At 38.4% G+C, this 26,361-nt stretch overlaps 1 protein-coding gene across 1 annotated transcript; it reads right to left on the bottom strand.

Moving 5' to 3' along the window:
* Window positions 1-143: 143 nt before the first annotated feature.
* LOC113035567 (inactive phospholipase D5-like) lies at window positions 144-25,275 on the bottom strand. The gene is made up of 9 exons (XM_026191218.2): window positions 24,745-25,275; window positions 12,851-13,037; window positions 9,312-9,411; window positions 8,949-9,076; window positions 7,022-7,219; window positions 6,217-6,353; window positions 5,918-6,083; window positions 5,731-5,821; window positions 144-3,863 (listed from the first exon to the last, which is right to left on the bottom strand). The coding sequence occupies exons 1-9, from the start codon at window positions 24,927-24,929 to the stop codon at window positions 3,316-3,318; spliced, it is 1,740 nt and encodes a 579-aa protein (XP_026047003.2). The 5' UTR covers window positions 24,930-25,275; the 3' UTR covers window positions 144-3,315.
* Between the last annotated feature and the right edge of the window lie 1,086 nt (window positions 25,276-26,361).

The following is a 26,361-nucleotide window of genomic DNA, read 5'->3' as shown; positions in this document are numbered from 1 at the left end:
GGTTACACAGGGCCTTGTCTGTGTAATCTGAATGTGCAGCGATGTACTAAGGATTAACTTCTGAGGTAAACCACTTTACTTAACGAAAGCCAGATCACTAAACAGACACACATACACACACAAACGCACAGAGAAACATAAGCTAAGATGCTTATTTTTTATTAATAGTAAAAATCGAGTGATCACATAATTTAGTAGTGCGCATTGACAAGGATATTCAATAAATATACATTCCTTCTGTATCTTTAAAGGTACAAGATTTCATTATTAGCATCATCTCAAGAAAGGCTCATAGCTACTGTGCACAGCTCATAAAGGCAAGGCATGCAAGCAGCAGTCATGCCGAAAAAACATACTAAAGGTAGGCAACATTTAAAAAGCTTTACAGGCAGTATTTGAAATGTATCTCTCGGTAATAGTGCTTTGTTTTGCTAAAATAAGCAGTTCTGCCCTTCTGTGTACAAGAAAAATATGATCTGTTACAGAGTTTTCACTAAAAAATGAACATTTCGCTGGAGCAATGGACAGGCAGACAACACACAATTCAGAAACATTCCAGTTTGTTTTTTTGTTTTTTTTAAATTTTGCTCTGACTCTATAAGTTGCATGTAGCAGATTTTAAACCACTTAAATCTTGGCATCTGTGTACTCTGTACTGTGTACAGAGCTGAAATAATCCCCACTGTAACTGGAAAAAGATTTGTTTTCCAAAACAGAATAGTTACAAAACACAAAAACCATAAAAACCTGGGCAGAATGCAGTACCAGCGTTACCGCCCTCCCCATATGACAATCATAGATTATAGCAGCGTATAGTAGTGAATCTGACTCCAGGTCAGCTGGCAGATAAGCATTACAGTGTGGTGACAGTGCTTTACACATAGATATTATTATTGTCATAATCTCTAAGTCTACTCACTTGGTATGGAGAAGTTATGCTACAAATAAAAAACGACTGTGTTTGTCATTTAAGGATACTTTTATGAAGTAATTATTATAGATAGATACGTGGCTGTGTCTTGCACAGAAAGGTATAGGTTCTTAGGGTACACATAAGTAGTAAAAAAAAGTTTTTTGCTTTTCAGAATGAAATAATTTTTTAAATGGTATTATTATTGTTTATAGTTTATACATTCTGGTGTGAAAGAATCGCTCTCAGGATAGAGTCAGTTAAGTGTTATCTGATAAAACACACACATGCTCATGGAACTGCCTGTTATGCATGTTACACGTGCATAAAATCAGCAGCTGTGAACCAACATGTTGCTTGATCAAGGCTGAATTTTTCATTTAACATTTAATAGCAACTTTTAAGTGAAAGCAAGTAACTTGCCTCGTGACATCCACTAGATGGCAGCAGCTACCCAAGTTTCAACTGACTCGACATTGGCCAACAAACATTTGAAATCCTAAGCCCCTGAAATGAAGAAAACTGGACTTCCTTTTGATCCATGTGCCAATTTAAAAAGATCCAGCTGCCTTCACGTAACATGCTTAGGACTACCACGGCGTGGATGACTGAGAACCTCGACAGAGATTCGTTTTTCAAATGGTACACAGCCTGAAAAATTACCAAACCCGAGATATTGTTTTAGGGATGGAACTAATGTTTTGTTTTCATTGCTGATTAAATTGCTAATATCTTTATTAGTTGGATCAAGAAACGTCACCTCATATATTAATGATAGAAAATTACTGTTTATGTAATTAATACATTATCAGAAGACTTGTCAATTAATTCTCTCCTGAAATCAGACGTAACACTGATGACGCATGTGGCGCTGTCATGTTAAACACTCCATAGCAACACATATATACATTTTAGACACAGACATCCCTACGATTTTCTCTCTGGTGGTGTTTTTGACTTTACTCAGTTAATGGCTTTGAAAGTTGAAAAAAAAAACCTTCTGTATTATTATAAATCCCACAAGAATCATTTCTAAAGGTTACACTTGTAGCAAAGAGTGTGTAAACATGCAATCATTCGAAATGCAAATAAATGTTGCTTCAAGCTTTCAGTCAAGTATAAACTAAAGATGCTAGATTTGTAGCTCTATCTCCACAAGATAAAGGGAATATATATTCTGTCACAGGCATGACATTACAGGCCAACATGTCCTTGAGGTTAAAATACAGCAACTGCCTCTGTCAAGCTCTGTTAAAAATTCATTGTATTGATTTGGTTGACAGCAGAGACCCTCTGGCCCCTTTCGTCTTAACGCTACTTCAGTATGTGTTCAATAAGTCACAATGCTGGGTTTGAAAGGATACTACAGATATCCATGCAATCCACCTCTAATCCCAGGATTTGTTTATGGTTATCGATAATGATCTTTTAAGACCCTTCTGGATCATTAGCTCCCCCTCCTTCCACCATAAAAAACCACAGCTTGCTTTATTGAAAGTAGTGGCTGATGGAGGATGCTAAGCCATCAAATGCATCATCTAATTCAGTCATGCAGTGGAACAATGCACCCATATTCATACTTCTGGAAATGGAAATAAAACATGGTGGACATGGTTTGAGCAATCCCTTAAAAGGCCCACTTCATCAGCTTTTTTTTCTAAAACAACTAATGCTTACAATTAGAGATCAATACATTACTTGGCTCAGCCACATGAAGCTGTTTGTTTCCAGGAAGCCGATTAAACTTTTATTTCAGTCTCTGCTTAATTGTTGTTTTTAAGAATTTTGCAATTTAAATAATGTTCTGGTGTGAGTGAATACTATGGGAAAAGCATAAACCTGTTTACTTTAGGCTAACATATTCAAGACCATTGAGAGCACAGAGGCAGTTAGAGATCTGCAACAGCTTAAGGTGTGTGGTAACCTGTGTGTGGTGAATTCTGAATGCCAGATGTAGCGACTGTAGCTACATATGCTAACGTGCCTCCTGCCTCTTCACATGCAGCTGTTATCCCTCCTTTTAAAGGGTGATTAATTATGAATGTTAGCTTAAGTGACATACAATATTTAGGCAATCAGTGCAATTTATTTCCTTTCCTGGGAGATCTAAACAAGGACAAAAAATAATATATAAGTTGTAAGGTTGTAAAATATTATTAGCCTATTAATCAGAATTCTAAACCAAAATGATTTGGTTTCATTTGTAAAGAATCAAAAGTGCCAGCCTGCTGTGGAGCATTTACTTTCCTTCCTGAGTTCTTCCTTTTATCAAGTCCTGCAAACCAGATACCTAAATTTGAAAAGTGTCTTTCTATAAAATCACAATAATAAACTGCTACAAAGACCCAGTGTTGGAAGTCCAATGCCACTGGAGGAAAGAAGTTCTTCAAACATGATTTTTGTGGTCACACAAATCCATTGGCGATCTCTCTGCCACCACTGCTCTCAGCGGACTGACTGGGTACTTCCATTGGATTGTCGGCGTTACCTTTTATTTCTACCTGTTTTTGGTCAAAGCGACTCATTTTCATTTGACTCCTCTCTTGGTAGTTGTCCATAACTGGCACTAACCCACTAGCAGTGCCTTGTCGAGTAAGTTTGCTCAGTCTGTCGTTACGGTGCCTTGTTTCGTCCGGTGTCTGTCCAACAACTTTGTGATGATTTCTTGGTAGTATAGATCCTTTATTATGCTGCCCTTTCTGAATAGGCAGTGGTCCATTGCGTAGCTGGCTGGCTTTGAGTAACACCATTGGTTTGATCTGGTGCTTGTTGCAAACCAGGAATTTATTAGCCTGCAGGGGGATGGTGTAGTGTGAAAACCAGTCCCGCTCAAACGCAGCCTGTAACTGCTCCACGACGGTGAAGTTCCTGTCGTCGATATCTTCTAGCTTACTGATCACAAGGCCTGCTCCTGCATTAAAGGTAAACTCATCCCCCTCCCAGTCAAGATTACCTGTCAGGAAATAGACCACAGTGAGAAACACAAATGACATCGCAGTTTTGGGTAACTTGTAGATGGAACTGAAATGAAGAACTGAAAAGCATATCTGAGTTTATAGATTGTAAATCAAAGTGGAAATTGTACGATGAACTCATTTGCAACCGAACAGTGATGATTGATATAACTTGTGGGTTTTAGGTCTATATATTCAACCTGCATTCTCTTCACTTTCCAGCAGGGAGAGTCTCCTTGAGTGGGGTGATATGTGACAGGAGCAGCATGAGGGTAAGGTAAAGGAAGGTTTACATAGCAGTAGTGAGAACTGCTATAGTTTGAAGAGAGTGGCACAAATAAAAAGGCAGGAGGCAAAAGATTAGAAATGAGTACATCACCTAGACAACAAATTAGACACTTCCCTGAATAGGGAAGAGTCTAATTTGCAAAGGGGCAAAGTCACCTCTTTTTGTTAAGAAAACTGCATCTTTAGTACAATGCTGCAGATGTTCTATCAGTCTGTGGTGGCAAGTGTGCTGTTCTGTGCTGCAGCCTGCTGGTGAGGCAGCATCAGGAACAAGGAGGCAAGAAGGCTGGAGGAAAGCTGGCTCTGTTATTGGAGCCAGACTGGACATGCTGAAGGAGGTGGAGGAAGGATACACACTAAAGATGTTAGAAGCCATCCTGAACAACTCTGAGCACCTACATTATAAAATCTTTATGGAACAAAAAAACATCCGTCAGGCTTTTCAGTTCTTATACAAATAGCAGATGAGCTATGTCAGACATGAATTTCCCTCTTGGATCAAAAAAGTTATTCTTATTTTTATACTTATCAGAGGGAAGTTAGGGAGGCAAGGTTGAGATGATTTGTATAGTGCAGAAGAGTGATAGTGAATATACTAGAGAAAGGATGCTGAAGATGGAGCTGCCAGGCAGGAGGAAAAGAGGAAGACCACACAGGAGGTTCATGGATGTGGTGAAGGAGGACATGCAGAGGGCTGGAGCGATAGAAGAGGATGGTAGGGATAGGGTGAGATGGCGGCAGTGGTGACCACTAAAGGGAGCATCTCAAAGAAAAGGTTGTTCATTTTGTAACGTGTGCTCCCGTAGTAAGTAGAACAGGCAGCAAAGCAGGATAATCTTCGCTAAGTTTGGTTACCAGTATGGCGATGGTCAAAACACTCAAGTCGAGAGTTCAAAACAGGACTACACAAATCAATTTTGTTGATGATACAGTGGCTACATTAGGTTTTTATATTCAGTCGATGGGTGCCACGGACTTTCCTGTCTCGGATGCTCACTGTCTGGTTATTGTTTTCCATAAAAATGGATCAACATCCAGATTTTGGAGATGATTTAGCTGAATTTCAGAGACTGGACCACATGCCTCAAACACTGTTCATACTTGCACCATACGTACATTTGCTCTAGTTTTGTGCAACACCCTCCCTCCTGCCTCTAGCAAAGGTATCAGGTGAACTTGCCAGGGTTACGAGATGCAGCAGATCCTCAGCGAGGCTTTCCCCAAATCACAGTGTCTGGCCTAGCTTGTTGCTTCATTATCACTAAATTATTTTAATTTGTATTTAGGGTTGTTTTCCTGGTTAGTGATAAAGCTTAAACAAATGAAGCACACATATAATTAACCTCTGAACATCTGATTATAGTGTTTTTGACCTTAGAGTGCCAGTACAGTCATTTCCCCTTGTATATTTTTTTCATCTGTGTTAGGCAAATTTCCTCATCATATTGATCTTTTATTCTCACTGTCAGAAAGAAAACAAAAGAGGAAGTATTCCTTTAGGTCCACTAAAAATAGGTCATAGGCATAAAGTGAGCAGACATATAGGCCACAGTCATAAAGTCTAGTCGATGAGCTCACCTAAATAAATGGCTCTGTCTGTAACCATAAACCTGTTGTGGTTTATTCCTTCGAGACTGACATCCCTCTGGCCCCTGGGGTTGAAGAATTTCTGCACACACGTACACACACATGCACAGTTATGCAGTGAGCTTTGATAAAGAGTATCTGTAGAGATGAAAATAGTGCATATTGGCCCTGAACTTACAGCTTCTAGTGAGCAGTTGGCCTGCTCCATGCACAGACTCCTCAGGGACCAGATGAAGTTGAAAGTTAGCGGATGAGTCTTTTCCGAGCAACTTATCAGCAGACGGACTCGTACATTCCTCAGGATCAGAGCCTCTCTTATAAGGCTGTCGATACGCGACCAGTACCTTGGCACGGATACAAATACACGCAGAATTAGGCATGCAGCTGGTCCGGCACATACGCAGTTTAAACACTGCACTCAAGCCACTGGTGATAAATGCCTGCCAAGTCACTGTGCGGCAGCATATTTGCTCTAACCTGCTGGTGTTTCTGCCGATGAGGGGCAGGTAATCAGTAATGGAGATATATATGAAATGGTTGGCTTCTTGGATGACCCTGGCAATAGCTTCCAGATCACTGCTGCGATGTTTGGGAATGAAAACATCCGGTGAGCTCTGTCAACAGAGAATTAGGGAATGTTGGTGTTGCATACTCTTTAAAGATACACACAACAGTGATCACAAGAGCATTGTGTAAACAGATAATTATTACCACAGGAATCTTCGTAAACTACAGAGTTGCCACTGTGATCATTAAAGCTGTTATAATCATAATAACTGACTGAGCTTTCCTCGTTATTATCATTGTAAATGAGCATCAGGGTTTCTCGTTGTGTGAATAAGTGAGGATTAAAGTTTCAGTTTTAACTTCCTTGCTGACAGGCACTGTACCCTATGAATCATTAACTCAGAGTGTGTGCTTGAGTGTGCTTTTTGTGTTCATTTTAATATTACTGAAATGGACAGCTTAGCCGAATCAACATTTTTTTTCTGCTGGATCACCATCACTCTTGTCCAAGAAGATAAGGACACTGAAAGACACAGCATCCTGCAGAGGACTCTATGAAAAATTAACGTTCCCTCTCCTAAGCTGTCGCCACCACTGCAGGCAGCTTTTACACTAATGTGTACTGCACGCACTTATATTTATGTCTAATTTCAGCAAATATGTATTGTAATTTACCAAAAGTTGGGGTTTTGGACTCCAAAAAGTGTGTGTTTGCTACATGAACCAATGAATTAATTCATTTATAATGCAAACTAATACTTTAAATGTTACTTACAGAAACATAGGCCAAGGCTTTTGTGCCATTGATTGTGAGATTCAGTGGCGTGTCTCTGTTGGATACAGCAAATAGGCGCTTGGACCAGAAGGAGGGAATAAAGTCTTTATACTGGAGACCCCAGTAGAGACTGAACACTTTGTGGAGGTCCAGAGCCAGACAGCTGCAGTTGTACACCAACACACCCAGCTCCTTCCTCTAAAAAACAAACAAAAAAATAAACAAACACATTTTGTAGAGCAAAACAACAATTGAAACCGGCAGCATTTACATAATTAAAGATGTATATCTTCATTTTTGCCTTTAGTTATTTGAATCAACCTTTGCCTATCATCTCCATCAACATTTACCTTCCAACTAATATTAACCTGTTTTACTGTTTTAACACTTTTATGCATTCATCTACATACACACACATTTCTCTGATATTTCCACGTCAGGCCATATTGTCCGCATGCCTAATTCAATTCCAAGCCTTAGTCTATCCTGACAAAAACAGCAGGGAATGTAAATATGCCGCAGTGAGCCTTTCTGTTCCTGATCTTCTTTTTTGCTCTCAGTACCATTTCAAAGTGGCACTTGTCATTTTTTTGATTCTCACCATGCAGTTCTTGGAGTCACCTTTTCTTTCTGTCATTCTACACAACCCAGCAGTGTTCATATGAGTAAAGCATTTCTAATAAATTCTTCTCTTGCAGCTCATGTGTTACTAAACTCTTGCCATTGTCTTTTTAAAAAAAACGCGAATATATGCACTCCTCAATAGACTAAAAATCTAGTCCATAACCTATTTTCATAGATATCTACAGAAATAAGGAAGGAAAAGAACAATGTCAGTCTGTTTGTTTTGTGGTCTAATTTAAATACAATGTAGCATCAATATAAGCCTGGCTGAGAATGCATCAAACATGCTGACCTGACAAATACTTTTGAATAGTTACCTTGTGCTCCTTGCAGTTCATCTTCCTAAATTAAGGCCCTCACTAACAAACGGTCTCACACTTTAATGAGCTGTCTACCTTTGAAAAACAGATGAAAGATTCTGGATTCTCTATTTTTGGACGCCACCTCCTGCGCTCACAAAAACATATACACAGATATAAACTGACTGTGTGCTAACTATTGTTCTCTGTTAGGTACACTTTGCTAGTAACGCTTGGACCTACAGAAACATCTACACAGATATAGTTGAACCCCCTTTTGCCTTCAACAGTTGCTTTAGTTCTTTGTGGCACAGATTCAGCAAGACTGTGGAAGGATTCTTCATTCCTCTTATTCTATATCGACATCGCAGAGCGGCTCGAACTTCAGCAGGTTGTCTTGATCTTATCTACATGCCTAAATGCACTGGGTAGCTGCCATGTGATTGGCTGCAGTAACAAACAGTTAAGAAAGTGTACATAATGAAGTGCCTGGTGAGTGTATATACAGCACTTTCAAAATGTTTTAGGTGTTTAAGTTCTAAAAGAACTTAAGAGTTTTCACACTAAATGTTGGTATGATTCAGTATTTCTTTCTAATTCCTGCATTGAGGCAACTGGCGGCGTGAGTCGATGCAATATAAATAAAATTGAACAGAATGAATTTGTGTACAGTTAGACGAATAAAACTATTTGTGTATTCATTAAAAAACATTCTAGCTTCCCTCTTGGTGCCTATAATATTTGCACAGCACTCTACAAATACATTAAATCTGAATATTCTTGTTTCGTCAACAATGCTGTTTTTAAGCTATACTGGCTCATACCTTGCGAAATGTAAAGTTCGATCCAATAGATCATTACGAGAACTTTACATTAACAATACCAAATTTCAATAATTTGTGTTACTATCCTGCCTCAGAAATCACAGAAGTAAAATTTGGTTGATTTTTCTCCAAAGTCTCTGTAAGTATTTCTGTGGGTATTGTAAAGTATGGTGGCAGTACGGTGGCCAGAGATCTCCAGTCCATGCTGGCACTGCCGATGTAGAAATGTTTCCTGTCGACCACCCAGAAGGAGGAGTGAAGGTTGCCTTTGGTCAGAGCTGCCATGTTAATATAGTGAACCTCAGCATCTAGAGATGGAGAGAAAAGGGAGTTACATGTGAGACATGGAGGAGGATAAAGACAAATCTGCCAGAAGCCATACCAATAGAGACAGGGGATAGGAAAGATGGTGAGAGACTGAAAGACTGAAAATGTGACCAGGGGGAGCAAAGGGCTGAACAGTCAGATCTAAACATAACATAACATTTTATGTGTTATGTCATAACATATAAAGCAATGAAAGTAAGAGCTAGGTGTGATTACTGAGTTTAGTGAGCTCAGTTGAGTTAGCTATTCCAGTTGAGATTTTCAGCTGAATTCCTCTTGCTTTCAGTCCCTGCAGGCTGGACAGCAGAGCCCTGCCCTAGAGGAAACAAACCAGCAAAGCAAGACTGTTACATGAAATCCATGCAGTATAATCAGATACACAGAGTTCAGACTAAGTGCTTACATTTTTTACATTCAAGTACTATCATAAGTGATAAATGTGCTATTTGTGTCCCATTCATTTTTTTCAAAGCACTCGTCTGCAGGCAGCTACTGTAATCTCTATTTTTCTTTTGGAGTCTTATTTAGAAAAATATTTATATGCCTCTTATGGTTTTCCAGTGATGACTACCTCTGATCACTGTAGCTATCCAAAAACATGTAACCTTCTGTGCATATTTAGAAGCACAAATTTTACAAACCCACAAACGATGCATGTTATTGCTGTAACACAAAATAAAAAGCAACCTGTTCAACATAATTTACACACATTCATCTCATGTCATTTAGAAACGAGCAAACTAACAATATATTACACTTGATATGAAGATTAATTTCCAGTTTCATGAAGTTTTCCTTCATAAAACCGACCTGAAATCCACCCAGAGTACAAGATACTGTGAGGGACTCCTTTCATTAAGTACCTTTGGTGATACAAGGAAAATTACTCATCCTTCATTAGTTTCTCTTTAGTGATCACTGAACACACATTACAGGACACAAATGAAGACAGGAGCATTTTAAATAAGAGCTAAAAGCTACAGTTGAGATGCAAATTTGGTCAATTTGGCTCCATTTCTACACTCAGATCCTGATGTACACTAGGGAAGTTGTTATTTCACGATGTATTAAAACTGTGTTTTACAATTTAAATGAGACATATTTGATTTTACACTTTAAGCCCTGTTAATGCATTACATCGAGTACTGCCCAGGCTTTAAAAACAACATTATAACACCTTCTATGGCTCCAGAGGATTATTTTCAGTCTGTTCAATGGTGTCTTTATCAGTTTGAGTTTGGGAAGTTCACATTTTTGCTAGAAAATGTATGTTCCATATCACACTATATGGACAAAATTATTGGGCCACACCTCTCAATCTTTGAATTCAGGTCTCCTCAGAAACACAGTATGACTTAGAAACATTCTTAAAAATGGGTTTATCCTAAAGAGCTCACTGAATTCAAGTATGATACTGATAATAGGGTGCTACAATTGCAGCAAATCAGTCTGTGAAATTTCTTCTCTGCCATATAATTTGCAATCAACTGTAAGTGAAATTATTGCAAAGTGGAAGTATTTAGGAACAACACAGCAGAGCCATAAAATGGGGCACTAAGTAAAGTTAAATCGGTGGTGCGTAGGGTTTAAAAGTCACCAATGCTCTGCTGACTCAATACCTGCAAAGTTCCTAACCTACTTTGGCATTAACATCAGCACAAAACTGTGCACTGGGAGCTTCGTGACATGGGCTCTGTTTGCCGAGTAGCTCTTGTAATGTGTAAGTGACCTCGTACCACTATACTGACACAGAGATTTAAAGATGTTTGCCAAGAGTGTAGTGGAAAAAGGTAGATAAATGCAATATTTTCCAATTTTCAATTTTAAGGATTGGTTTTAAAAATGGTTATCTATGTCACCCCTACAACAGACTGGTCCAAATGCAACCCCCCAACCGCAACCTTGAATTGGATAAGGGGAAGAAAATTAAGTGGATGGCTCTTAAAAATCTATTTCTTTTGACTTAACTTTATTTCTGGGATTTAGTGCATTGTAGACAGACAGGAAATATGTACTAATATAATCAAACGGATCAGACAGACGGGAGACAAACTAAGGATCCAGGTACAGAATGCTTTCTAGCTCAAAATCTATAAGCTATTGGTTCCCACCCTGTTTGCAGGACTGACAGATATTCTTTTCAGTGATGGTTTGTAAATACCCACACTGTGTCTCCAGGATTATTAGCTTTATGCCTGTTGTAGCCACACAGATGTTCACAATTTGAAGAAGAAAGCAGAGCACTTCCACCTGCATGCAGTGAAGCTTGCCCTTTTACAGAACATTACATTTTAAATTTCATATACAGCATGTTCAATTTTTAATTGAACATGTTGTAAAATTTTTAGGTTGGTGCAGACTGAAAGAGCATTAGCTCCTCTCTGGCCTGAGGGGACTGAAAGGTGCAATCCGTTTCTGACCATCAGCCTCAGGGTTTCATTAATTCTGACATATTCAATTTTTTATGAACCATGTGTTTTGCCAGGCTGTACACACACACACACACACACACACACACACACACACACACACACACACACACACACACACACGATGGTCAATAACATTCACCCAGTCCAATATGAATGTGTAATTATCAGCAGGAAATATTGTACTTTTTCATGATTTGATTTACTGTTTTACTTGTAAATGTTTATCAAACACACTTTCTGTAACAGTACAAACACATGGCTGATGCTAGGTTAAGTGGTGATTCTAAATAAGATGTGTTTGCCTGTGTGTGTCAGCCCTGTGATGGACTGGTACTCCCATCTCTCACCCAGTGTCAGTGCGGACAAGTTCTAGCCTCCTAAAAGTGGTTAGGAACATGGATGGATGGATATTGCATAAAGCTACACTTCCAGTTCAACAGGATGATTCACAGAACAGAGCATCAGAGCAGCTGATTAGCACCAACTGCATAAACACAGAGTGACTCTAGGAGTAATGGGAGTTGGATAAAAAGCAAAATAACATCAGTAACATTTTTGAAAGACGCACAAACATAGATTAAAGCCCATAAATTTAAATAAATGTTGCACAAAGAACAAATACAATGATTAATAATAAAGATATATTCTATCATCACCCCTACAAAACAGAAGTTTTTTGGTTGACACCCTTTACATGTTATGTTTAGGACATTTTGTTAATCTATCAGTAAGCACAATCTCTTTAATCAAAATGATATGTTTAATGCTAAAATATAATTATTGTTGTTATACTTGAATATCAAATTCTGTTTTACAAAAAGCACAGAAAAATATTAAAAAACATTTCTTTGTAATCATCTTGTTTTCTGAAAGAATTTTTCTTTTTAAAGAAAATGTATCCAGTAAATGTATTTAGCAATGCAAGTGTTTAAAAAGGCCAAACAGTCAAATTATTCAATAACCCACAAGATTATAAACACAGTCATCTGCTTAAATTTAAAAATGTAAAACGGACTGAGTACATGTAAAGTAGTAAAAATAAGCTCGCTGATCAACTCTTATAAGCATAAAATCTGATGTTATCAGATTTGGATAACATATAATTTACAGTAGCATTTTTCTCTGTGTAAATGTCCCTTTACTTATGAGGTTTAAAATCAGGATCTTGATTTTATTGAACCTTTAATGTATTTAAGGAACCAACTTTGTCTTTCACCAGTTTATACAGACTAACACAGAGAGAGAGAGAGAAAACGTCACAGGCATAAAATGTAAATACTACTCTTGCAGAATTAAATCCCTGTTGATTTGCTCTATTTTTACCTGTCGGGCAGCAGGCTGGAAACTGGATTCATTATCAGAGGAGTTAAGGAGCCACTGCGGGGAAACTATCTCTACGACCCGGATAGCTTGGTTCAGTAGGTTGTACAGCCCTATGGAGAGGGGGAGGTGGGACGTGCTGTTGTTTAAGAAGGAAATGTCTTCTGGGATGTTCTCCACGAGCACGACTCTGTGAAATGGAAAGAAAAACATACATATTTATGTAGGAACTGCTTGATAACAGACGCACAAAGTCACAAAAGCATCATTTGGATGGTCATAGAACCCTGTTAATGGGAAAATGGATGTGAAATTAATGCGGGGCTTATGCTCTTTCACAAAGCAATTATGGGTGCACATCAATGGGAGATCTTGTGGTAGTGAAATAAGGTTATACTCCTTCTCTGTGACAAATTAGCTTACTTCAGCCTTCTTCCTCTCTCTGGATCGTTAGCTTAATGAGAGAAAGATTTTGAGACTACACAGGCCCCTTAGATTCTATTAAGCTTCATTAAATTGTGTACAGGTTGCCTCTGGCAGGGGTTGAGAATAATTGAAGGCTGATATGCAGAGTTGTCAGGTATGTAGATTCAATTACAGCTAGTCAGGGAAAAATGACATTTTTTGCTGTATTGTCAGTGGTTTCTATTATACACTACTCCCTGTGTGGTCACATGGTGCATTTAATGTAAAGATCAGCAGTCTGGGGTTAGACTGCATACTATAGCTACAGCAAACAGAATGTATAATGATGTCATGTACAGAGGCAATTCATCCTTTAAATGATCTGATTGAGTGGCACCAGGTTATTTCCTTTTCTTGTAAACCCTTAGCACAAAGTTGAATGATGGGGAAAATGTACTCTGTGATTGTGTTTTTCTTTTGTATATATCATCCAGTGACTCAGCAGGTGTCATTTTCAGATATCCTGACAAAAATAATAAAGGCATTAGCACTGGAGTAAACAGACTGAATTAGCTGTGGAAGCCAGGCCTAGATCTGCAGCCACTCGGAACCAAGCCATTACCAAGCTCCACTACTTTCTCTCTGCGTTTCTTTAAAGGCAGACATCAATTTATGACAATTGGATTTCAAAAGAGGGAAATACAAAGAGGCTATTTTCCTCGAGGGTAAACAGCTTAGCTATCAATTCGGCTGCACCTAGGTTGATTAAGTCTATGAAATAAATGTTGTCCAGGAAGCTAGCAGAACCACTTCTGCACACGACCTTTATGCACTTAAGTGAGAAAATGGATTAAAGTAAGAATTTGTAAGGTAAATATACTGTTGATTACTTTGGTGGTTTATCCAGGGGGGTGATTAAATGCCGGAAATTACAGGAAGTCAATAACCACAGAGGCCAGGACCAGGGCTCAAACTGCTGACACTGCAGCTGAGAAACAATTCCTCTACTCTCTAAGGCACCAATGCCAATCTTGTTATTTTTATGAGTGCCTCCATTCACAGTGGAAACAGAAAAGTGTAAAATAACATGATGTCTGTGAAGGTTCACAGTCATCCAGGTCATCGTAGTCAAAGGAGCTTGCAAAGAAAAGCGTCTGGACTTCTTTAAGTTACTTGAAGACGTTTCACCTCTCATCCGAGAAGCTTCTTCAGTTCAAAGGTCAAATGGTGGAGAGTCCCAGATATAAACCTAGTGGGAGTATCCCCCCACAGAGGGGTAAAAGGACCCCCTGATGATCCTCTAATCGCCTGAGCCAAGGTGTGAAACTGGGTGTGTCTGATCTTCAACTGTGTCTGATCAGACACCAGTGAGGGAGGATAAGAAAGACAGACGCAACAACATTGTCATCCCCTATGTAGCCGGTGTATCAGAAAAACTCAGGAGAGTTTTCTCCAAGCATGACATCCCGGTGTATTTCAGACCCAGCAACACGCTCAGACAAAAACTGGTTCACCCGAAAGACAAAACGCCAAAACACGACTTAACAATGTGGTGTATGCTGTACAGTGCAGCGAGGAATGCCCAGACCTCTACATTGGAGAGACCAAACAGCCACTTCACAAGCGCATGGCACAACACAGAAGAACCACCGCCACAGGACAAGACTCAGCAGTCCATCTGCATCTAAAGGTCAAAGGACACTCTTTCGAGGATGCCAATGTTCACATTTTGGACAGAGAGGACAGATGGTTTGAAAGAGGAGTGAAAGAAGCCATCTATGTCCACTGTGAGTGACCGTCTTTGAACACAGGCAGTGGTTTACCACACCAACTCTCTGCCATCTATAATCCAGTTTTGAGATCCCTTCCCAGACGCCTTAACGCCCACTCACATCCTGGGCCATCTGACCTCAGGAATTCGCATGATAAGGTGGGGCCAGGTTTCACAATGAACTCACCCGAAACCCTGGCTGATTGGGTCCCACACCCAATTTCACACCTTGGCTCAGGCGATTAGAGGATCATCAGGGGGTCCTTTTGTCCCTCTGTGGGGGGATACTCCCATTAGGTTTATATCTGGGACTCTCCACCATTTGACCTTAGAACTGAAGAAGCTTCTCGGATGAGAGGTGAAACGTCTTCAAGCAACTTAAAGAAGTCCAGACGCTTTTCTTTGCTCCTTTGAGTAAAATAACATGATAAAAGCTCATATGACATACAGTGTATCCTGAAAAGTGGTGTAGTGGAATTTAAAAGTAGCACATTTGCTGGTAAAAAGAACAACAACAACAAAACTGTAAACATTTAAAACGAGTGCAGAGCTTTATCTCTATTCTCTCATGAAAAGGTTGATGGAAGGAAAAGATTAACATTAATGACACATTTATTGATTCATTTTATTTTGGGCAAGATAAGAAATTTCTTCCTTTTTTTGTTTGACTGTTTTATTTTAGGCTAATTGTTGCACCTTCTATCCACTAATGCTGCAAAGCCAGTTTTGCTTTTCTGCCTTTTGACAAACAACCCACATTTTTGCTAGTTTTTAATACCAGTTGTTATGTACTGTTACTATGTCGTTCATGTGCCAATCATTGGTAAATTTCTTATGGTAGTCTTTCCCAGAGCAACTGTGAGTGGTTGGGTCTGGCAGTTTGGTGTCGCCTTGATGTTACAAGCTTTTCATCACAGCTACCAGTCTTTTTTGAGTGGAAATGCATGAAATCGGCTGTAGATTGAGCGCTGGCACTGGTGGAACAGGGTTATTAGAGCGGAGCAGAATGGTTTAAAATAGAATACAGTGACTTGTGACTCAAAAAGAATGTGTGATAATAAAGGTTGCTGTTTTTGAGTGATTATTACACAAAAAACATCTGTATAAGCTTTATAATAAAGGTGAAGCCGAATATTAAGTATAAACCAGCTTATCAATATTACTAAGAGGATGTAAATAATATATTGTAATGATGTAATGCTGTAATATAATACACGACTCTGCAGTAATCTCTGAGTATCTAATACTTTGCATTTCATTAGAGTAACACTTTATTATTGACATGCAAAGTTTTTGTAGCATTGTTTGTATTGCATTTATTATTACAGAATTACAAAATGAAAAGCTATTCACCTTTTCAAATTATTTCTACTAACCAACAATGCAAAGTGCAGAAAAACAAACTGATTAGTATACATAGACCTACTTTGAGTACCTGAAGCTAAGTCGCCACTTTCACTCTTACCTGTATTTGTGTAAATTAATCTAATTCATGCCAAATGGATACATTTTAACTGTGGAAATATATATATATTTTTAAAATTAGTTCGTTTATAGGCTACATATTTTTAAAACTGTAGAATGTAAAGAATCACTAACAGCAATATTAAATAAAAGATCACTATTGCTCTTTTCCATATTTACATTCATCTAGTTTCATTTTGGACTGTAGCAGATAAAGTTAATTATTGTTTCCCTGTCCATTCGCGATCATTTGTTCTGTTAAAGCCTAATTTAACCTTTTTGTTTTTCAAATGTCTGCCTGCATGTAGAGTAGTCAGAACACAGGGTCAGCAAAAAAGTGACAGCTCGGGAGCTGGACTCAAGGGCATGCTGGTGGGAGTATGAGCTGCAGGTGATAATGTAGTGGCATCACACCGAGAGGCCAGTTTGCAGTTCACAGCTTGAAAATGTATTCCTGGCTAAAATAAAACAAAGTCAGGGTTTTGGAAAGTTGACAGTGGTCAAACAGTAGGATTCGTTCCCTCGACATGCTGATATCACCACATGGAGAAAAACTGTTAATGTTTAATAAAGCAGAGCAACACCAGTGGCACTTGCTGAGTTTCTTTTGAGGGATTTAATTCGATGTGTATTCTGTGCTCTGCCATGCACGGAGCTCGAGGACTCGACACTGAGAGTGAGTGAACTGGAAAAGGAATATAGGGAACTGTGATTAAATTATACAGCGTTGCACCTCGCAGTGTACGTAGAGTATCCCTCTTTGTCCTAAATTGACAGCAAAAACTAGGACAGCTGCAGTAAACACCTCACAATGAGGAAAACAAAGATGGATAGGAAAACAGATTGAGGAAGAACAGGGGTAATCTCATTCTGAAAGGAATCCTCTCAGTCCACTTTAGTGGCTGTGAGATATGATGAATAATCACTCTGACCAGTTTAAACAACGAGACAGGATTTGGTATTAAAAGTGAGGGAAGCAGAGAGGCAGCGGTTGTGTCTTCCGGCAGAGGATTCATTGATTTATGCAGTCTGTGTTGTCCACGGCTGGTTCCCTCCTTTGTTACCCATCTGTGCACTTGTGAGTGTGATTCAGCTCAAGCAGCCAATACCTAAGTGGTGTAAACTTCACAGTGTGTGTGTGCATACACGAGGCAGTGACACAGAAAGAAGAACGAGGGTGTCTGAATGTAAAATCTCACACTCTGAATGATAATGGATTTCCAGTTTCAGTGCTGTAAGCGAGAGCAGTTAGATCACTAAAACGTATTCTCTTAAAATTATGCTCTCCTTCCCGATGTTTTGCTCCACAAGGGCTGAACATAAGAATACATTTCACACTGTTACAGGGCTGCCAGAGCTGAGACTGGCATCTTGACATGTTAAAGATACAGCACAGTAAAAAGTGGATACATCGTACGTCGGCATAATGTATGTAATAAAATCTGTTACATGCAAATGCTTTTATCAGCAGGTGCCCGCTGATCCACACCTATAGCAAGAGCATGTTGATATACCTCAGTGTGCCCGAGTCATTCCTGACATCTGATATAAATTATCCACCCTCTCACGAGCTGCCCTGAGCAGTGGGTGCACAGCAGCGAGGACATTAATATGGGTATCACAGAAGCTGCTGCTGCTGCTCTGCTCCCTGCATGATGTTCATTTTATTTTCACCAGGTACAACCAAAGCGCTCCTGTCACAGTAAACACAGCTAGGATGTTTATTTAAATTTACAGTGCTCCCTTCCTGATTTCTTAGTTGTTTTTTTTGTCACACTAACAAGTTTACATGTTAATGTTTTTCTAATATTATACAAGATAAGCCAAGTAAATACAAAACACCCTTTTTAAATGATGAATTACTTTGTTAAAAGAAAAAAGTTATCCAAACCTGCTTCTACCCCAAGTAATTGTCCCCCTTGTTAAATCATGAATTAACTGTGATTAATCCAATTTTTGGAAAACAGAGTTCAATTTCATTAACCACACACAGGCCGGATTACAGCCAGACCTGGGGACGCTTTGCTGCTTCAGGACCTGAATGATTTGTTTGACTGATGGATGAATTTTGTTCTCTACCAGAAAATCCTGAAGGACATTTTTGGGCCATTAGTTTGTGCCCTGAAGCTCAAGCTCACTTGGTTTATGCAGCAAGACAATGATCCAAAACATACCAGTAAACCCATCCCCAAATGGCTAAAAAACAAAACAAAATGAAGGTTTTGGAATGGTCTAGTCAAAGTCTGGGATGAAATCGTATTGACTTGCTTTGGTGTGACCTTAAACAGACTATTCATATTCAAAAACCCTGCAGTGTGGATGAATTAAAACAATGCTGCAAAGAGGAGTGAGCTAAATGTTCTTGGCAGAGATGTTGAAAGACTCATTCCCAGTTATTACAAAAACTTGGTGGCACAACCAGTTATTACGTTCAATTACTTTTATTTTTTACACAGGGCTAGAAAAGTTTGGATAGACTTTAAATATTAAATAATAATTTTAAAACTGCATTTTGAATTTATTTGTGGTATATTTGTCTAGTATTAACATTTGTTTGATGACCTGAAACATAAGTGTGATAAATGTGCAAAAAATAAAAAATAAAAAGACAAACAAAGTAAATGCTTTTTCATACCTAAAATGATCTGGACTGATTGCCAGTTTGGCCTAATTACTACCTAGCTTTATTTTATACCTGTGTGTTTCAGATACTGGTTGCTGATTGGTTCAGGTAATTTTTTAATTAGCTCAGCCTTTCATTTTTGGGGACGAGGGTCTATTTAAGGTTTTTGATGTCTGATAATCCATTTGTGCTGAGCGCTGCATTTTGTGCCCTGGAGGCAGGAGCAGCACTGAGAGTTTAAACGTAATCTGGTTTGAGCTGAAAAAGGTTATCATTCAGTTTTCACTCGATTAAGCCACACAACACAAACTGCCTCTTATATTGTTATATACTAAATAGCAACACCAATTAAATACAAGTTGCTTGCTTGCTAGTGTTTAACTGATAAGACTTTGCAATGATAAAGTGGACATGATACTTGAAACTCTTTATTCTGGTGTACATTTTAATTAAAATGGATGCTAATGTCTTTGGTAAATAGTATAGTATGTGTGGCACAAGAAATGAAAACAAAATAGCTTATATTTTTATCAGTTTTCTGTCTTGCTGCTCTACATCTCTTTTGCGTGGTTCACTGCATCCTCTTCCAGCTTTGCCCAGAGGGAAATCTGAAGTGTTTTAATGGTTTGGGTCATGTCAGGAATTGTCAGCAGGTAACAATAAATTGCTCCCCTCTTATTTTTTACCTCAAACTAGTAAATCAGTGACCCACAAACCCTGAGTGTTCCTTTCTGTGCTGACTTGATAGCTACGTTTACCATCATGTCACGATCTGTCGGTTTTAATGTTATTTTGGGGAGTTTTATTCTCTCTAGCATCTTGTTAGGGTGTCTTGCTTTTATTTCCTGTTTTATTTTGTTAGTCCTCTATTTCTGGTGCCTTGTCAGTAGTTTTCAATTATTATCTTAATTAGTTTCTTCTGTGCTCTGTTAACAGGTTGTTTCCACTCTCCCCGATTACCTCCCATGTCTATTTAGAGCCTCATTTTACTTCCTGTGTCCCTGTTGTCTTGGTCTAAGAAGGCTGTATGTACATCTGCAAACTGCACTTCATGACAAGTCAAATCTTTGATTTGTAGACAACTCAACCTACTGCCTGAAACCCAGCTGCCAAGATGCTTCCAGTGAGCTTTCCTCTGTTTTCTTAACATTAACAATCACAGTAGCAATCTGATCCAATTGAAAATGGATATCCATATACCGGTATATTGGCAGTATATCTGCCATTGTTTCAAATGGTTACTCACAGTTTTCCTGTGCACAGAAAGTACACGCTATTTAACTTTCCCAAAGTCCCAAATAATTAGTTGTTTGGACAGCAGCTACTTTAGAGGCAGTTGCATTGAGATATAGAAACTAGCAGACTTGAAAGACTTCATGCTAAAACCAAGACTTTGTGGACTTGATGTTGCTTGAGCATGCCAATTCTCAAATTCATTAAATCAGCTTATTTAAGAACTTAGACATGGACTTTAAAAAGAAATTAAAACTGAGCTGATTCCATTTAGTAATGAATTTTAAATGTATTTTTTATTTATATTAATAAACTTTTAATTAATTGACTTTTAAGCAGTTTGCAATATATGAACTTTAAACGAGATCTATATGATGTACTCCTTTACACACCATGATGCACCATTTAATCTGTCTTCATGGTGACCTTTTTAATCTTTGTCTGTTCAAGGCTTCATATTTCAGAGAGGTTTGAAATATGAAGCCAGTGTGGAAATGCCGAAAGTTACACTTATTCTCATGGCTGCTTGAGGCTGTCTCAAAGTGAGTCAGTCCCCACAGACTCTGATGTTAAAATGGCACGTTTTGAAAACTGTGTTTTTAGTAAGGTACAAAATGTTTTTGGCCTCTATGGGTAGTTTCTATCTTCATAACAACTTTAGTACAGATGATTTTGATTTTGTGAATTGCATTTATAGTACAGTTTATGGCTAACCGAGCCTGAGAGCCTTAGCTAAAAAAGTGTTAGTCCTCTCCTCAAACCAATGGGCGATGCCATGTTGTTAGATCCATACATCATATTCAGATTATCTGTAAATGATATCTGAAACGCGTCTGATTTTAGGGATGAGGCAAGCGTGGTTCTTCAAGCGTACTTTCTGCATTTCCACAGTAGCTGATGGATCAATACTAACCTCCTTATTAGCTGTCTTACGTGAAGCAATTATAGACGTACACCAGGGATGGATCAGACCCGCATTTGGATGCGATGAGATGAGAGGAAAATTAATGCTCCCACTTTGTTCCAACAACAAAGCAACACACGTGCACATTGTTGTATACCTAAGAGGCTTCAAGCTTCAGTGCAGTTGTAGATTACACTGTTTATCATGGGAAGAGGTAGTATAAATCAAATTAATTATGTGTTTGATTATACTGCCAGGAAAACATGAAGCAACTATCTGCGTCAGCGAGGACACAGAGTGGCAGCAACTCCCATCTCATCCCACCCTGTTCTTTGGATGCAAGAATTAGCATCATTCATGATGGAGGCCAAAGCAGATTAAAAGGAAATCTACATAACAAAACAAACAGCTGACAAGTCAAAATTACAACATCACAAATAAAAGCTGCTGACATGTTATTTGGAAGCTCAAAGGGGGTTTTTAGTTAAAGGAGAGTAATGGCTACACAGCATCGAGGTTGCCTGGCTCTGTTCGATTGTTCAGTAGTTTCATTTTTTAAGTTAATCACTAGATCGTTTTCAGAGTGTGAACCTTCCATATAAGACATGCAAGTATGAGCCGTAGATGCATTTGCTTTGATGAATTCGCTTTAGAAATGTAAAGGGCTTGCATGAGCAAATCTCACCGCAACCCCATTACGAATGTGTCAAACTCACAGTGATTTATCATGTTTCAGACCTTGCATTGGGACTTGCTTTGAGCAAATCGCTTTATGAAATCATTAATTACATCTCGTAGTCCTTTAAAATGATGCATGTCACAGTCAAAGCGTCATCGCTAAGCTCATGCAAAGTGAATAACAGTGCACGCGTAGAAGTCTGACAGCACACATTTCTGGAATTTGCCTGCCAAGCAAACAACATCTGTTCGTGTCTCACTGATTCAAGCTCCAAGTCTACCCTGATAACTTTTTCTTTTTCTCCCTCCACCTGGATCACCGTCCCTCAATCATTGCACTGGCCTTATATTTATCTCTCATTCTACCCACTAGCTTTAGGGGCCCTTCAGAGGAGAAGGGGAGTCCAATTTGTCTTTACAAGTTGGGACTACACTTTCAGCCTTGAGTGGAAGAGATAGATGCCCGATAGAGTTCTCTAAAGGCTTGTTAATAGCTGATTGGAGGAAGAGGAGGGAGAGAGTAAATGGACACAGACTTAAAGAGAGAAGAAGGAAGTAATTGAAGACTGAATGTTAAATTGAATAATAAGAGTTTAATGGAGAGGAACCAGTACGAAGTGGCGAGCAGGAGAACAGGACTGCTGTATCAGCTGGATGCCTGCTGATCAGCCATTTTTACTCTGGACTACAAGGATGTGCTGTAGTGGCTTTTACACTTTTTTTTGTCTAGGGATCTATAATCTTAAAACTTGGAACAGACTGTAGAAACTTGCTAAAGTCTGGTTTAAATTAACTGTAGGCACAGCCTGGTCATCATTTCACACCCGTGGGGGAGTGAATAGGGAGTTATGTTCTGGTGCTTTAGGCAACAGTCAACTCACTTATAATGCAAACAATTCCAGACAGTTGGTTATTACAGTTGCCAAGGCCCAGACAAGCAAAAGAGAAGCTACTTAACTCATGTCAACCGAAGTCTCAAAAGATATTCATTTCTTAGTAAATGCTTCGCTCCTTTGTTGTACTTAACTGCTTCTTCTTATATCTCGCACGTCTACTTGCATCTAAACATCTCAGTGATCTCTAGTTTTGAATCACTTACTTATTTGAGTCTCAGCTGCTGCTTGGGTTTTGATTTCCAGGTGTTTGGAGCTTTGATTTGTATTATTTATTTATTTATTTATTTATTTATTTATTTATTCCATTTATTTATTATTTTTAATTCCCGTGCCATCTTGGATGATTTCATTCCTGTTTTGCTTCATGGCTTTGTTTCTGTTATTAGTAGCTGAAGTTCCTTCACTCATCCTCCATCTGTTTCTTCTTTGGTCTTGTCTTTTTTTGTCTTCATGAGTCTTCTTGAACCCATGTTCAGTATTTTTCCTTTGGATTCGCTTGTCTCCTACTTGTTAAGTGTTAGTATTAATGTCTGTATTTCTTGTTTCATTTTGTCCGGTGTTAGTTTTGCTTGCTGTTTGTCTCCCTCCAGTTGTCTTCACATTTGTCTCGTTAAACTTCTATTGACCATTTTGATACTTTTGATTTTGATGCTTCTTTAGTTTGAAAGTCTGCCTGCAGTGTACAGCATTTTGGTGCTATCCACATTAAACCCTGTAAAAACAGAGGAATCACTGTATGTCTCATTTTCAAACTACAGCTTGTTAAATTTTATTCAGCTCTGAGGTTTCTTTTTGTGTGTGTTATTTCCATCTGCCACCTGGTGATATCAGTGTAGAATGTCACAGGGATTTTTATTTTATTGTATTATTTTTATATTACTTTTTATTTGATTTCAAATGCTAATTTGTAAGTCGCCTTGACTACATCAGAAAATAAGCTCAGTGGGAAATAAACAAAAATGCCACGTTTACATTTTTTGATGATCATCATAAAATGTTTTAATTGATTTAATTTGATCTCCACCACTAAACTTCTGTGTTTGGCATGATGCTTTGAATAGCCTGGACCACGTCCTTGACTTCTGTTGACTTGTTTAGTTACTTGTTACCAAATATCACAAAAGCTTCAAAGTTCAGGAGAGCGGCATTTACTTTTGTGTTTTGTTGCAGATGTTTGTTTGTTTGTTTGTTTTTTAATCTTTCTGAAGCTTGTGTAAATACAGAGCTCATTTCAGGCATCCAATCAAAAGCCCTTAAAAAATTAGAACCCCAACCCTAAAAACCTGTTGACTCTGTGATGAGGGAATCACAAGTGAAAAATGCTACGTCATTTCAGGGCTGTAGGACTTGCTGCAGCAAGCCTTTATTCCTGATTTGTGAGCTCACTGTAGATCCTGTGACCTTACAATGCTGTCAACAGTGCACATACTGAATTTTAAAACATAAATAAACTTCCCGACTATGATATCTATACCCTTGCTGATGCAGCACAGATAGATATCAGTGGAAACATTGGAAACTGATGTAACTTTTAAATTCTGTAAATCTATTTATTATCAATTTAAACCAGATTTCCATTATAATTGACTAATGGGAAATGTAATACAATAGAACAAACACAATGAGAAGTACAGGCGAAAGGAAAAATGCTTGAAGGTCTTATGACAAAAAGTCAAAAGGGTCAAAATGTGATAATTATGAAAAACTACTGATATAATTCACAACATAAAAGAATGCAGTGTTTCTCAGCCTAATTTTTTTTTAGTTTCTCCAATTTTTCAGACCTCTTGCAAATAATTTTCTTGCAATTCTAATAAAGAAAAAAAAAAATCAGCTTTAGCTTTTAACTTGTGATGAGGCAGAAAGTTTGGAAACCACTCTGGGTGTTCTACAGCTGTGTGTTTACAGATCAGCAGTGTTCACCTGCAATTCTTGCTACAGTTCTCCTCTGTGATCCCGTCCTCGTCTTCACCCCAGATGTCCACGGCAGAGAAAATCAAGGCCACCAATACAGCAAAGCAGCACACCAAGGCAAAGATCACAATGCACTTCTGCTGAGACTGCAAGAAAGAATAAAAAACAACAACACTTAAATTATAAAGACACATTTTCTGCTCTTCATCGCTACTGCAGAAACACAGCCAAAGTTCTTCAACCTTGGCTCCTATTAGCCGTCTGGCTGACAGAAGTGATTTAATGCCCAGCTCAGCGGGTCACTGGATGATAGAGGAGAATTGAACACCAACATGTAAGAAGTATGACCTCGGAAGTTCTGACTTTCATATAATCGAGAAACAGGAATGAGAAGAAAAGAACAAAAGATATACAAGGAGGTGGTTTTGTTTCTCTCGCTGTCTCTAATTTTTTAAATTTCTTTTTGGTAATATTTATGGTCTCATGAATTTCAACATCCGATATAACTCAGAAGAAAATAAAGGTCACCTGAACTGTGCAACATGCAAATATGAAGTTTGACATCAAAGAATCTGTTTTGCTTGTTAATATTAATCAGCCCTTTGGAGAAATCACAAAGCCAAAATGTAATTTTGTCCCATGCATTGCTGACCAATTACAGTGTGAAAGGAAATGCAATATCTCTACCTCATCAGCCAAACAGCCCCTCTGGGTGCAAATCTACTCTGAAAAAAGAACACTATCCATTATTGTTGACAGGAGGAGGAAAAGTTTCTTACTAAGAATATTTCCTTGGGGATTTGTCGACCTTTGAAAGACCCGGCAGTAGCAAAATAACTGTACAGTTTTCTGTTTACCTCCTGAAGATAAACACACCAGAAATGGGATAAAATGTATAAATAATTATAACCAGATTTGTTCCATTTGCTGTTGTTTAAACATACAAGATCTAAAATTGCATGACCCCCAGGAAGTAGAGGAAATTACATAGTACCAGCTCAGAGGTCATGGTAAACGTATCTTGTATTTTGTGTCTTTATATGCCACAAAGCATTTTTGTTTAATTCAACACATTTTCACAGCATCATATTAAATACGATGTCACCTCTGCATTTAACGTGCAGTGAAAGCCAAGATGACTTAGAAATGTGTGTGGTTCTGGTGATTATGATGGATCTATAGAAGAAAACTATTTAGGCCAAATATTGCACAAGCTTAAAAAATGATAATAGAAAAGACCTTTAAGACCATTTCAGACCAGTGAAATGAAATTAAATATGATACATATGTAAAATACAATAGTTGTAGTCAACATACACGTAGTTTTCTATATCGGCTCAAAAGTTCCTACATCACGTTCATTTGCTGTCTTCTTAAGCCTTTGTTTGTTTGTTTGTTTGTTTTTCAAAAACCTGCTGAAGGTGGTTCAAGTTTCTTTTTTCTCCTCAAAAAATAGAACAAAACTAAACAAAAAAGCAAATGCATAACAACTGTGCTGTGGATTTTAGCAAAACGTTTAGTATCCACTTTGGATGCTAGAGAGAAGAGGTCCCGGGGACCCCTCCAAACAAGCCATACTTGTTCATTCTTTTTCTAAATGTATTTTTATAAACTTTAACATTTAAC

Source organism: Astatotilapia calliptera, chromosome 13 (assembly GCF_964374335.1).
Source record: "Astatotilapia calliptera chromosome 13, fAstCal68.1, whole genome shotgun sequence".
Lineage (NCBI taxonomy): Eukaryota > Metazoa > Chordata > Actinopteri > Cichliformes > Cichlidae > Astatotilapia > Astatotilapia calliptera.
This window is presented reverse-complemented; position numbering and strand designations above follow the sequence as displayed.

Excerpts from the sequence above, each read along its gene's own strand:
- LOC113035567 (XM_026191218.2), bottom strand. The coding sequence starts at position 24,929 with ATGTGTCTTTATAATTTAAGTGTTGTTGTTTTTTATTCTTTCTTGCAG. Across the intron at positions 7,220-8,948 it reads ACTGGAGATCTCTGGCCACC|AGGAAGGAGCTGGGTGTGTT; the intron begins GTACTGCCACCA and ends TTTGTTTTTTAG. Across the intron at positions 6,084-6,216 it reads ATCGGCAGAAACACCAGCAG|GTACTGGTCGCGTATCGACA; the intron begins GTTAGAGCAAAT and ends ATCCGTGCCAAG.